General features: G+C 41.0%; 1 protein-coding gene across 1 annotated transcript in view; it reads left to right on the top strand.

Annotated features, from left to right (window-relative positions):
- Positions 1-14,552, top strand: part of VPS13D (vacuolar protein sorting 13 homolog D) — a 299,465-nt gene that overhangs the window by 90,962 nt on the left and 193,951 nt on the right. The window contains exons 27-33 of the mRNA XM_019639700.1: positions 1,490-1,623; positions 3,904-4,059; positions 5,225-5,435; positions 5,960-6,034; positions 9,189-9,395; positions 10,908-10,997; positions 13,331-13,471. Of these exons, the coding sequence (XP_019495245.1) occupies positions 1,490-1,623; positions 3,904-4,059; positions 5,225-5,435; positions 5,960-6,034; positions 9,189-9,395; positions 10,908-10,997; positions 13,331-13,471 (1,014 nt within the window). The remainder of the gene's footprint in view (positions 1-1,489; positions 1,624-3,903; positions 4,060-5,224; positions 5,436-5,959; positions 6,035-9,188; positions 9,396-10,907; positions 10,998-13,330; positions 13,472-14,552) is intronic.

Raw genomic sequence — 14,552 nt, 5'->3', positions numbered from 1 at the left:
TTCATTTTTTGACAAGAGCCCTTGTACATTTGAATCTTTTACAGACCAACAAGCATCGAAGTTCCTAACTTTGGGTTTAGGTGTGAACTACTTGGGCCACACATCTGATGGCTGCAGGGTATCTCATTCCTATTCCTATCCTCTGCCTGCTTAATGAACATGCACAGTCTGAGTACCACCTAGTCTCTGGTCTTCTTTCCCAGTGCTAAATCAGGCCTCAATTTTCTGTTTAATCTTTAGGGCCCCAACAGATGTGCCTTACTGAGTTTGGGTGAATTTGGCATGTGACAATTTCAGTTTAGAAGGTACATAAGTGAGGGGATTGTTATTTTCTTTACAAAAAGAATATTTTCTGGGCTGACCGAGTGGCGCATTGGTTAAGAGTTGACTTGGGACGCCAGAGGGCCCCGGTTCGGATCCCACATATGAGGGCCAGTGACACTGCCCTCTACAGCTAAGATGCTGAACAACAGCTCAACCTGGAGCTGGGCTGCTGTGAGGCGCCAGCGACGGCGTAGGCTGCAGCCCCTGCTGCAGTGGGTTGCCATGGGCTACTGTGTGTAGCCAGCAGCCAGCGTGAGCGGCCGTCCAGAAGCCGGCGACTGATCTGCCTCGCCCGGGAAGAGCACAATGATGGTGCCAACTTGGGCCAGTGAAGCAGCGTCCTTCACAACTAGACCGAACAACAAAAGGACAGCAACTTGTCTGTTCCCCTTCCCCCAGTTCCCCAGTGCTGTTCCTATCCCTCAATTCCCCAATTTAAAAAAAAAAAGAATATTTTCCTTTGCAAACAGATTTATTATGGTTTTTGTCAACTTGCGAACTCTTCTGGTTCATCTGGTCATATTTGTGTATTTATTGTTATCTTTGTGATATTCCCTATGTACTGTTCAGTGTCTTGGAAGCAGGTAGCACGATGCATTTTAAATTGATTTTGTTTTGAAGGATCAATGTATACATGGTTTTTTGATGAAAACACACAGTGTGTAAAGCAAAGTAAATCTGCCATGTACAAATGAGTAGGGAACTGCAGGTACTAATTTCAAAAATCTACATTAGATTGGTCTACATTCTTTGAAAGCAGCTTGGACAGCTACGTAAATGATGTAGTGTCTTACGCAGCCTGACCGACATTCCTACCTGAATCTCCTTCCTGGGATTTTAAAGCAGGGCATCGTTTGGAGAAGGGATGACTTCCGGAGCTTCTGGATACCTGTCAGTCCTCCCAGGAGACCTAGATTAAACATATTGTTAGGAGAGTGCACTCCAGCCTTCGCTGCCTGTGCGGGGCTCTGCTGGCTCAGCTGTGCCTGGCCAAATTCAGGGGGTTTGTTCAGGATGACAGTGAGGGAGAATGTTGACAGACATCCTGGAGAACAAATCTCACTGGTTAATGTCCCCCCAGTGGAAGCGAGCTGCCTGGTTTGCGACATCCTGGTGCTCTCCAGCTTCCCAGCTCTGGCTTGGCTGACAATGCCGTCCTTTGCAGGCACGGAGTTTGTGGTCGTGGAAGATGTTTCCTGCTTCGATACCAATGCCATTATTCTCAAAGGCACCACAGTGCTCACCTACAAGCCCCGGTTCGTCGATCGCCCCTTTTCAGGAAGTCTGTTTGGCATCGAGGTAAGAAACCTTTGTGTCAATCAAAATACTACATGTTTGGCTCAAGAGAAAAGCAGCTGGAAGAGAATTGTACCCCCTAAACTTTCGTTAGGGGAAAGAGTCAATGGAACTGGAGGACTCCTGCCCTGTTGTCTTTATTTCCTCCTCAAATCTGTGAGGGTATTCTAATATGCGGATCGAGTCCTCCAACGTCAGGCTGTAAAATGTGCAGAGGGACTTGACTGCGCTCTCTTACCCCCTCCATTCCTCGAGAAGTTCAGGGAGACTCTCCTTGTCCTCATTACCCCGTCAGGCTCCTTGCTGTGTCCTGCAGTTCTGGTCTGTCCCTGGCAAATGTGCCAAGGTGAGGAAGTGCTTGTTTCCCCTGCATCTCCCTCCCCCACCGTGACAGCTGGTCCCTGTGAAGACCGAGGGCTTTGTAGTCACAGGGCTTGTTTGTAGACGGTGATGAGGATTTTATGTGTCTTCCTTTAGGACTATCTGACCTGTGAAGGGGCAGCTCCAGGAAGTCATGCCTACCTAAGGGAATGAATCTTGGCGAGTGGTGCTCTAGGCCCCGATTGCATCTCCTGAAGGAGATAATTGACGCTGGAGTGGCCTTGGTAGCCTGAAAATTACATTGTACAATAGTAAACAAAAATTGCTTTGGCTCTTTGTAAGCCAGGGGTTGTGGAGACAGAAGGAGAAATGAGGCAGATTATTATCTCTATCAAATGTCCTTAATTCACGGATCTCAGCTAACATTCCTCTTGTGATAATATTAGAATATTTGGTCAGGGTTACTTATCGTTTCCTTTCTCTTTACATTTGAACTTTTCATGCCCTGCTCTTTCCAGTGGTATTGTTCAGAGGTTGAGTGAGCAGAACTTCTTTTTTCGCTGTCAACCGCTTACGGTATGTTTCTTCTGGTCAGAGGCAACACATTAAAACCTGTAGAGATTTCACTTCTTGCCTGCTTGTTTCTCTCATGTAAAGAAACCTCAGTTTGAGAGGAAGGATTTACATGCTGGTGTGATGTGAGTTGATCTGAAATTGCAATTCATCTGCTTTCCAGGCCACCACAATACCAGCTTTGAATGGAAAATCTTGGTGATTGATTAATGAACTGTTAGGTACAATTGGGTTTTGTGCAGCAGAAACCCCTGAAGAAAAAAGGAAAATGGAACTTTCCTGCTTCAAAGTCTTAGAAAAACTACATGGCAAAATATTTGAGATTCCTAGAAACTCCTTTCAATCTTGTTCTTTAGGCTGCACAATTGGACCTGAATTTTAATACCTCCTTGATACATCATTGGGGGAGAACTTATAAAGAAAGCAAAATGAGTTAATTTTAGATAAAGTGAAGGATCTTGGTGGCACATGTTTTTCAATAACACTAGAAAATGCCCACCCCCCCAAAAAAAAAGAAAGAAAGAAAAAAGGGTTGGGGGGGGAGGAGCAAGGGAGACCAAAATGAATGCTTTCTTCTGTATTCTTCTAGAGCATGCAGAATAATTTGGTCCTAGAATAGGAGTCCTCCCTCCCTTCTTTTCTCTTCTCCTCATAAATAAAATATATTTGTTTTAAAACTTTTTATTATAGAACATTTCAAACTTGGACAAAGTAAACAGAATAGTATAATGAACCCCAATGTACCTCTTACTCAGCTGCAGTAATTAATCTATTTATTTTCAATTATGAAAGTAACTATAGTACATAAAATTGGGGAAGGAAAGGGAAAAAGCACCTATCCCTCCACATGTGCATGTAATCTCTAGTGACTTTTTGATATATTTCTTTCCTTAAAGTTGGGCCGTGGTATTAATTTGAATGAGCTGCTTTTTCACATATCTTCCTACGTTCCGTATAGTCATTTTAACTATCACTTTTAAATGGCAGCAAAATACTCCATTGAGTGGATATACATATTACCTTGGTTTGCCCTTAATTGTTTTCATTAACTATTAAATAATGGTTCAGTGAATTTTTCTATATTTTGCATTATTTCCTTAAGCCATTTTCTAGAAAGAGGCAGGGTTTTTGGATCTAGGGGTGTGAGACTTCTAAGTCTTCTGTTCTGTTTGCCTAACTGGCTTTCTCTCCTGCGGTGAACCACGTGCCTGCTCTTGTCAGTGGGTGAGAGCACCAGCCTCACTCTTCACAATATTTATTTCAGCAGCTGTTAGAGGTCTTGTGATAATATAGAGCCCATTGCTTCTGAGATAGTCTCTCTTTCTGCCGATCGTTAGACTCTTTCTAAATCAGACATGAGTTCTTGCTGTATTGCGTTTCGTTCTCTAGGTGTTTTCATGCCGACTGGGGAATGAACACGACACAGCTCTTTCGATTGTTGATCCAGTACAAATTCAAGTGGAGCTGGTGGGGAATTCTTCTTACCAGAACAGTTCAGGATTGATGGATGCGTTCAACAGTGAAGACTTTCCACCTATCCTGGAGGTAATGACGAAAAATCTGTATAACACATTGATAAGCTCTCCAACACTTTCCTGCCCTTGAATTACTTATTTACTCTGCTGATCTCAACATTTTCGTTCCTTCAGCAAATGCAAAATAAAAAAGACATCGCCACTGTCCTAGATCTTGCAGTCTTGTGCAGGATACAAGACCTTATAATTGTCTGGTGTAATCCTGAAGTTCTATAAAAGTTGACAGAAAGAACGTAGGTAGGAATATAGATTGTGAGTGGAGCTCAAGGTAGGGTGAGGCTGAGTGAGCTCTAGGATGTACATAGGCAGAGAGCGTGCTAGGAAGCAGTAAGTTGGGCGGGCAGGCCCAGCAAACCTGAGACAGAGGAGGGGCTCCCTAGAATGAGCAGGTATGTAGGGAAGTGAGGAGGTTATAAGGTGAAGATGCAAGGGAGGGTGAAGCCAGGCAAGGAAGGCTTAGGAATTTGGTGTTTTATTTCTTTGGTCGAGGGGGAGTGAGTAATCAGTCCAGCTGAACCAAAGGAGATGGAAAGGGAGAGAAAAGCCATTTTGGTTTTCAGCCTTTAAAAAAACTAAAACTAACTAAATAAATAAATAAAGCACCATACCCAGAACATTTGAGCAGTAATGCCATTTTTTAAAGTAGTCTGGTGTGGGTGTCTGTATGGCTAATCTCTGAGGAAGACTGGATTTTAGGAAATTTTAGTGTGGCACTCGACTCGTTGAAAGTTATGTTTGAATAAAGAGGAGAGAATTTTGTTGGTTGGTCAGCTTGTTTCAGAGATTTAAAATATTAAACAGATCAAAGCAAAATGGATTAACAAATGTTGCTAATAGGCGAGCCTGTCTCCCTTGGAGTCGACCTTTGACCCTCTGCTTTAGTGATTACTTGTATGAAAGTCATCCTACTGAAATTCTAGTTTTAGTAATTTTCCTAGCTTAGTATTTTTTATTTGGCATAGTTTTGTGAACATTTGACCTCATAGCTGAGACATCTTAATTTTACTTCATGGCTATTAGTGCTTAATTTCAAGATCTTCCCAATCTTCAAAATGAGAAATTTAGTGTAGTGTCTGTTGGACTTTGAAAACTTGAATTAGGAATTGTACCTGTAGGAGGTGTGGATGTAAAACCAAAGGCAACTTTAAAAACTGCCGCCTTTTAAATTTTGATAGATTCAGTTACAAGCCCTGGATATCAGACTCTCCTATAATGATGTTCAGCTGTTTCTCGCCATTGCAAAGTCCATCCCAGAGCAAGCGAATGCTGCGGCGCCGGACGCAGTGGCCGTGGAGGCCAGTTCCGGTGGCAGCTGCCTTCCTGGTGCGGCTCGAGTTGGAGAGGAAATCAAAGAAGGGAGAATGCATACCTTAGATCCTGTCCTAGGTAGGTGTTCGACTGTAAAACCCACTCAGTCTTCCTGATAACTCCCCTTTTTAACTTTCCAGATTTTCTTTTGCACTATTAAATTGTTCAGAGTATAATTGTATGTCATTAAGTACACTTATAAGTCATAAGTATTCCTCTCGAATTTTTTTAATTTAAGAAGAAGCGAAACACCCCAAACCAACTGTTCTAGCCTATACTATATTTCCTTTTACAATTTCTTGCAGAATTTTATGGATAATGCTAAGGTTTAGTTTTAATCTTTGAGTTTTCCTCCAAAGTTATGTGGATAATACTAAGTTTCATTTTTAAGCTTTTAAAAACACAGTTGTTATATGGAAAAAGAGTCCTAACATTTTCAGGGCATACTTGATAAAAGTCTTCCACTAGGAGCCTGTTTTGCCTGGAGAAATGAAATGTTTTAGTCACCAGTTTCTGAATTTTTTTCTTTTTTTCTTAAATTAGTCTAAGGGTTAATTTACATAAATTTATTTATAAAAATCATATACCATTTTTCCCTCTAGAGTTACAGCTGGCCAGACTGCAGGAGCTGGGCTTCAGCATGGATGATTGTCGCAAAGCCCTTTTGGTGTGTCAAGGTAATTTGAATAAGTGTTTCCATGATCTCTTTTTGTTTTTAGCTGAGCCATCCTGCCACCTGTTGGCAGCTCAGCTCAGGCCGGGACTTGAACCGCTGTTGCTCAGAGCTCACACTCTTGAGCGAGCTCTTAACCAACTGAGCCACTCAGCCGGCCATGATCTCTTCTTTATCTTGATAATATACTTCCTTTCCGTTTCCTCCCTTACTCCTCCCTCAAGCTGACTTAGAGAGTTGGAGTGTATTTTGAGAACCCTCCATGGCCTTCTGCGGGCCAGTAATAGCAGCAGTACTTCATGGTGGATCAGAGCATGGGCCCTGGAGCTGACTACCTGGCTTCAGGTCCTTCCTCTGCCACTTACTGGCTACTTACCAGTGACTTGGGCAAGTTACTGAGTCTCTCTGAACCAGTGGTTCTTTATCTGTAAAACGAGGACAAGAGGACTCCCTTCTTCCTTCGGAGGTTTGATATAAATACATCAGTCAGTATACACAAAGCGCTTCAGTCAAGTGCCTGGCACACATCAAGTGCTTTGCAGATGTTAGCCGCTGTCACTCTGGCGGTGGTAATGGTGGTGATCCTGGTAGTCATGGCTATTTACTGAGTTCCTGTAGGCCTAACCCTGTGTTTTCTTGTTGAGTCCTCATAGCCCTTGGAGGTAGGCATTATCATCCCCGTATCAGATGAGGAAACTGGATCAGATGGGTAAACTTGTCTAAGGTCATCTGTTGGTGAGGGGCTAGGATGGGTTTAAAGCCAGGTCTGTCTCCGTTCTTTCTGCTGCATCACACTACCTCCCCACCTCCCTTCATGTTCCCCTTTAGCTTAAAAAAAGAGAGACAGCAGAAGTTGTGTTTTATTTCAGTCTTTATATTTGTGTGTACGTCCTCTTTTTCTGTTTCTCTAGAATATATATATATATATATATATATATATATATATATATATATATACACGAATCTAGAATATATATATATATATATAGACGTATATATATATATACGTCTATATATATATAGACACACATACCTATATATACACATACACATGTAGTATTTTCCATATTGATTGTGTTGCAAATAGTTTTATAGCCTTTTTGAAATACAATTTTATTGAAAATTACAATTTAATTATGACATACTTAGTATTAGCAGCATCTTCCCATGTCATTAAAATTCTTTGTAAACATTGATTTTTTAAATGACCTCTTAAGGATATATTATAATTTACTTAACCATTTTCAGTTATTCTGCATTCTTTCAATATTATACACAATTCTATAATAAACATGTTTTGGTATGAATTTTTGTCTACATCTGTTAAGTATTTATTTGGTAAAAATAGTATTGTACATAGTATTTTTTTTTAAATTAATGAATTAATGAATTAATTTTTTATTATTAGTTTCAAGTGTACAGAACAATGCAATAGTTATCCTTTTCACCCCGTACAAAGTAACAATCCCCCTCCCCCATCCACTGCCCCCCCACTCCCCCTGATATCATACTTATCTGTTACAATTCCATTGAATCCATTCCCACACTGTACTCCACGTCCTGTGACTATATGTATATATAATTGTAGTTGTAGTTGACATACAATATTATTCAACATCAGCTTCAGATATACAGTGCGGTGGTCAGGCCTCTACACCATCTATGAAGTGGTCTCCCTAACAAGACATGAGTCCATCTGGCCCCCTAAAAATATTTACAACATTATTGATTATATTCCGCAGACTGTCTTTTCTATCCCTGAGGCCGTATTGTAGTTACCAATTTATATTGTCTCGTCCCTTCCCCTTCTCCTTCATCCCGCCCCCCACCCCGCTCCCAACTAGTAACCCTCAGTTTTTCCTCTGTGTCTCTGAGATTATTTCTGTTTACATTTCTCATTTATTCAGTTTTTTAGATTCCACGTATAAGTGAGATCATATGGTATTTGTCTTTCTCTGACTGACTTATTGTACATAGTATTCTAAGTACTGGATCAAAGGGTATGCATAGATTTATTTTTTTGGCTGTTTACGTGAATTGACAAACCTTCTAAAAAGATTGTACCAGGTTACTGTCTTGACCAATTAATGTGTGAAAATGTTGGCCTTACCACATAATTGTCACATTAACTATCATCTTTTTCCTTCCGAAAAACAGAAGGTGGTCCTAATTATATTATGTTATTTTAATTTTGTTTTTACCTACTCATTATTGCTCTTTGGTTTAATTAATTTTATACCTCTTAATGTTTGCATTTTCTATTTTTTGACTCCTTAACAGTTCAAGCCTTTTGGATTTCTTTTTAGTAACTAAGGTTTCATTCCATCAATAATAAAGACAATAGTATAGTAACTAATGTTTGTTTCTAGAGCCTTCATTGTATGCCAAGCTCTGCTCTGAGAACTTCACACGTGCTCATTTTTCCTCCCCATGTCAGCTCTGTAAGTGGGTGCTGTCCGGCACAGAGATCACGTAACTTGCCCAAGATCACACATCTAGTTGAGTGAGTGCCAGCATACAAAGCCAGGCCACCTTGCTCTAGAGCCCACGCCCTAACCACTTAGCACTTGTTCCTCCGGTAATTTCTAAGTATGGGGGTTGCATTGCTGTTTTTTCTTTCCTTCTTTAGCTTTAGCAATCTGGTTGTGTTCAGGGAGCTGTTATTGTGTATTACACACATGCAGTGCTCATTGCTGTCTGTTCTCAAGGAATGCGTGATTGGCTGAGAAAACAAAGTACGTATGCACAAAATGAGACATTTGAGACCAGTTACAAAGCTCCACATCAGTATATGCAAAATGACACAGTGAAGATATAGTATTTAAGTTCCAAGTGGCACCTGTTTGGATCATCTCCTTCAACAGATATCATAGGAGAGGAAGGATGGCTTTCTGGGGGCATTTTGAGCCAGAACATGAAAGGTGTGGTAAACACGAGTGGAAGGCGTGCAACAAAGAGGACCTTGTTCTAATTGCTTAAAAGCAGAATTCCTGTTACTACGCTGTCTTTTCTTTTTGCTGTCTAAGAATACATCTGGGATCAGGATTTTCTTGGGCTGTCCAGTAGGTCCCTTACTCTTTATTTCTCTATTTCCTCCATGAGTCACTTGCGTAACTGTGGGAACTGGTTGGACTGATCACCTTTTAATTTCTTTGAAGGCCAATTGAAAAAGGCGGCCAGTTGGTTGTTTAAGAATGCTGAACCTCTGAAGTCCCTTTCCCTGGCCTCCAACAGCCAAGAGAGCCAGGGGATGGTGCCAGCACAGCTGATCTCAGGCGTGGAGATTAAAGCCGAGAGTGTGTGCATCTGCTTCATCGATGACTGCATGGACTGCGACATTCCTCTCGCTGAGCTCACCTTCTCCCGTGAGTGTTCGCCTGATTTTCAGGTTCACCTAGAACAGGGGTCGGTAAACTTTTGAGACGGAAGAGCCAATCCTGTCTCTCACAACAATTTAAAAATTATTCAAGAGCCATAAAACAAATGAAATCACCATTATGTGAATAATATCCTTTAAAAATTTTATAAATGAAACTATGATAGTTTTATTTTCATTTTCAGTTTTACTTCAGAGCCACCTGTACGTACCCAAAGAGCCGTATGTGGTTCATGAGCTGGGCAGTTTGCCAACCCCTGATCTAGAAGGTTTTCGGCGATCGCTGAATTATTTGGGGCTTTTTTTTTTTTTTTTAATGTTATTCATGCCCTCCTCTACTTAGTAGTATGGGTGACATTTAGATAGTGGTTTTACATATGTGTTTCATTATCTGTATTTTAAAGAAATGTGTATTTATTGGCCATATGTGGCCTTCAGCCTACAGCTTGGGAATAATTGAAATTGTCATTGACAAAATTTCTGTTACATTAATAGCTCTAGCTAAATAATTCCTGATTGTTCCATTTTGGTTTTTTAACGTATATAAAGATTGTAGTGATTGTAGTGTTATTAAAGGCATTTAAAAGATAAGCTCAGAAAAGAATGCTTCTACCCTGTACATCTTTTGAAAATAAAAAACACAGTCTTATTAGAAAGCCCACCTCAGAGTTCCCTCCTTAGGGCCAGGGAGGAGGTGAAGCCCTGTTCGTCTGAGAGCCAGGGAGGAGGTGAAGCACTGTCCACCTGAGAGCTGTCCACAGTAGAGTGGGGACGAGAGTAGAAGTGCTTTAACCTAAGTCACACCACTATAAGTGGTGGTGGATGAGGCTTCTGAGGAGAGTAAAGGAACCTCCCCCGCAGTGTCTCCTTTTAATTTTCCATGGCTTTGATCTTGCTAGCCTCTTTTCCCTTCAAGGAAAATTTGGTTCTGAGAATTTAATTCGACCTATTTCACATTGTAGAGGTTTTCCTTTTCCCTGTGCTTCTGGGCACCCCAAGGGCCACGTGATTAAGACTTAACTGGTACGTGGACTGTTTCCACGAGTATCCTTTCTGCAGAGCATCATTATTTCTTCTTTTCTATGGTCATCATAAAATTTTGAGCTAATATTCATCAGGACATGACGACTCTTAACCACTCTTCCTTCTTTTCAGTTATTCAGGTAGAAATTGTTTTTCATGTTCCCACAGGCTTCAGCTACACCTGGGTGCCGGGGCTGCGACTGGGGGGAGGCAAATAAGGTGTTTGCCTCAGTCACAGCGTTTACAGGGGTGCCAAAACCCTCAGTAATAAAGATGAATAATATTTTAATGCAGTGTTTTTAGAAGTCAAAATTTATGCAAAAAAAATTCGTAATGAACCAAATATCAAATCTTTGTGTGCTTTCTTGGGCTCATCAGTGTTAGCTGTAACTAACATGTCTTTGATGGGATTTGTCTGCAAAAGAAAGTTTTGGTTGTTCCCGCTCCAGTGCTGCAGTAAGATTTGCTTTCATTTCAGGTCTGAACTTTCTTCAGCATGTGAGAACCAGCCCTGAGGGCTACGCCCACTTCACCCTTTCTGGAGATTATTATAACCGTGCTCTGTCAGGTCAGTTTAAGCATAAATGATAGTGGGATTTAAAAAATAACACAAATCTTTGCCTGGGCCTATTTCTGTATAAATTTTGCATGAGGGAAAAGGGGTAGGGCAGAACAGGAAAAGATTAAAAACAAGTGACTACGTAAGCACAAAAGATACAAATTTTTCTAAAAACATAGCTAATATGTTACAACTGAATTATTTAAATAGAAGTTTTGATAGTTAATTCCTTTTGATCCTGAAGTTGGGCTCATTTTAGAACATGAAATTGCTCAATAGTGAAGGATTATTTGGCTGGCCCTGATAGTAGTTACATTTCAAGGGAGATTTATGCCCATAATCATTTTACATTTCAGGCTTCCTCACTCCCAACTAGACTCGTTTGTTTCATTAGAAGAGTACTGAGTCACTGATAAAGCATAATCTACCGTACCTGCTCCCTAATGTAAAACACAGGTGGTCAGAGCTAGCTATTCTCTCGGAGGCATAGAACCTCATTATACTGCAAGGCATTTTCAGGTTCTTTCCTGCCCTTGGAAAGGCCAAGGTCAGGGCCTGTACAGATTGGCGTTCAGGAACTGCTGTGTACCAGGGCCGAGCAGTTTGAGCTGTGAAGGTCTTTACCTTCAGAGAGTTTTTAGTAGGTGTGGACAGAGGAAACAGAGCTGTGCTGTGCCATCTAAGCTTCTACCCAAGAAGAATTGCTCCCTTTGATTTCAGTGGAAAATCCAGCCTCAGTGTCATGCTGCTGCTAGTTGTTCCAGAGTAGTTGCCACATTTAATTTTATATTGGTTAACCTTTTCCCTTTCTGTTCTGGATTCACTCAATCTTATTTCCTAATTGTTCAAAAAGTTTAACTTTAGGACAAGGGCCCAAGTCTCGGTGGTCGCAAGAGACTCTTCCAGGGCATATGGTAGCTGTTTTTCTGAGAATCATTTATTTTCTCAAAGCAAATATTGCTTACCTTGAAATTTGTATGTACACATTCAGGTCACTAAGTGTTGATGTCCCTACTTTGTGCTACATATTGGATTGGATCTGTATTGGTAAACCACCTGAGCCATGGCTAATGGAGTACATTTAGAAAAAGGTTCAAAATTAACTGGCCTTGAAAAGTATCGTGGTGAGATACCATTTTTCTCACCTAACAGACTGGCAAAAATTAGGCGTGACACCACCAAGTACTGGTGAAGAGGAGCCATGGAACTCTTACTTCCTGTTATTAGAATTGTTAACTGGTACAATCACTTTGGAAAACAGTTTGACGTGGCCCAGTGAAGCTGAGTGTACCTGTACTCACAACCCAGGATTATGCTTTTTCTACGCCTGTGCTGTGGAGAACCTCTTGCCTGTGTGTACGAGGAAATAAATGAGCACAACTCGGCTTAGAGTGGCATCCTTCCTACTAGCAATAAAACGAATCCAGGGACTGTTGCTCAGCAGTAGAATGTGGGTGGATTATGGTATATCCTAAGTGGGTTACTATTCAGGGTTGAAGACAAATGTGTCACAGCTACATGGCATCAGTATGAGTGAATCGCAAAGACACGTTGAGCAAAATAGAAACTTGCAAAAGAATACAGGCAGTTGGATTCCATTATGTAAAGATCCCCAACAGGACGAACGAATCACTATGTTCTTAAGAAATGCATGCATATGTGGTAAAACTAGAAAGAAGAGCAAGGAAATGATTAAAGATTCCAGCTAATGGTTACCGGGAGTTGGATGGGAGAGGGTTGGTGGGAAGGGGGGAATGAGGTGGAGGAGGGGCGCTTGGGCTTCAAAGGCACTTGTAATTTTCTAGTGCTTAAGCTAAATAGTGGGTACATGAGTGTTTGCAGTAATTTTATTCTACGAACTCTACATATATGTTTTTTATATGCCTTTCGTGCATGACATTTTAAGTTAAAAAGTTCAAAAACTTAATTTCCAAGCATACCTCTTTATTTAGCCAATGGATTCTTGATGTAAGCAGGAGAACCAAATTTCATAGTTACTCCAGCCTCTGACGCTACTTTCCAACCTCAGCCTGAAACTCCTTTTTCATTTTGAGTGTTTCAAAAACAGGTTCTGCCTGCACATAAACTCCCTGCCCTTCTTCCTCTCACCTCTGGAAGACCACGGTTGGGGGACACATATATGCTTTTCTACTCGTATTCTCTAGCTAGTGCAGGCACCTGTAGGGTTACCTATAACTAAAGATGGTGCTCTCATTGTGAAATCAAATCACAAATAGAAAGCTGTTAAGCTGTAGTTTGTCCTTGTTGAGCATTTGTGAAGTGTTCCTGCATAGACTCTTGATATCTGCCGAACAGATGTCTTATTTCCTGTGTTCTTTTAGGCTGGGAGCCATTTATTGAGCCATGGCCATGCTCTGTATCCTGGCAACAACAGGCGGCTAGTCGTTTCCATCCTCCTCGACTGAAGCTGGAAGCCAAGGCTAAGACCCGTTTGGATGTCAATATTACGTCAGTACTAATTGGTGAGTGGAGTTGCCTTTAGAAGATTGGTACATTTCTGTTTGTAAGTCCCTTGTCTGGACGACTATTAATTCCCTTTTAGCAAATACTTGGTCCCATTTGAGACATCACTTACACATCATGGCTGCTTTCCTGAAAAACCCTAACATAGCCTCATGGTCCTTCTCAACCCATCACTCCAGAGTTGACATCCATATTAATGCTGCCAGTGATGAAACAAGAGCTTGGACTACTTGGGAAACCTAAAGGTCCATGATGAACTTCTTCCCCATCATGCTTGGTCGCTGGGGATTTTAAATGTCTTAGAAGTGGGTTTAGAGTCACTTCTCTTAGGCTAGTCACAAAATAATTCATGAAAGTGTAATTTTGACTATTTTTGCAGGATAAGTTGCCTGTACTGTTTCCCAAGTATCTTGTTTGACCTAACTGAAAAATTATTGGGTTAAAGGGTTGCCAAGCTAATTAATGGTGCATGTTCTGAAAATTTCTTTGACAACACTGAAATGTACATTCCTGGATATGATGCAGTGAGTCAGAACCACTCTATGCTTATATAAATACGCTCTAAAAGAAGAGTAACATTATCATACAATCAGGTAGTGCCTACCTTCGCGATGAAAACTCACACTCACTGTTGGAATTATTGATGTACATGATCTGATTTTTGTGATAACCGTAGTTATCTCTGAGTGGTAACACGTACTATTGCAAATCTGTGCAGTGTCTTCAGTGTGTGTGTTGGATCGAGTCTATCAGGATATCCATGGGCTTATTTCAGGTCAGACTGAAATGGGGAGACTGTATAGTGAAATGAGACTAAGTGTATTGGCCCCCAAATTTTAAAACCCGTTTTACATGATCAGATTTCTTTTATTCATTTTCCTGGATAGTAATATTCCCTATGTAATAGTAAATCGATCTTATGATCCTTCCATATTTTTTTTGTTTTGTTTTGTTTTGTTTTGTTTTGTTTTGTTTTGTTTTGTTTTAGCTGAGCCATCCCGCCACCTGTTGGCAGCTCACGGCTGCTCAGCTCGGGCTGACTCGAACCGCTGTTGCTCAGAGCTCAAACTCTTGAGCGAG

This window comes from Hipposideros armiger, unplaced genomic scaffold (assembly GCF_001890085.2).
Source record: "Hipposideros armiger isolate ML-2016 unplaced genomic scaffold, ASM189008v1 scaffold_46, whole genome shotgun sequence".
Lineage (NCBI taxonomy): Eukaryota > Metazoa > Chordata > Mammalia > Chiroptera > Hipposideridae > Hipposideros > Hipposideros armiger.
This window is presented reverse-complemented; position numbering and strand designations above follow the sequence as displayed.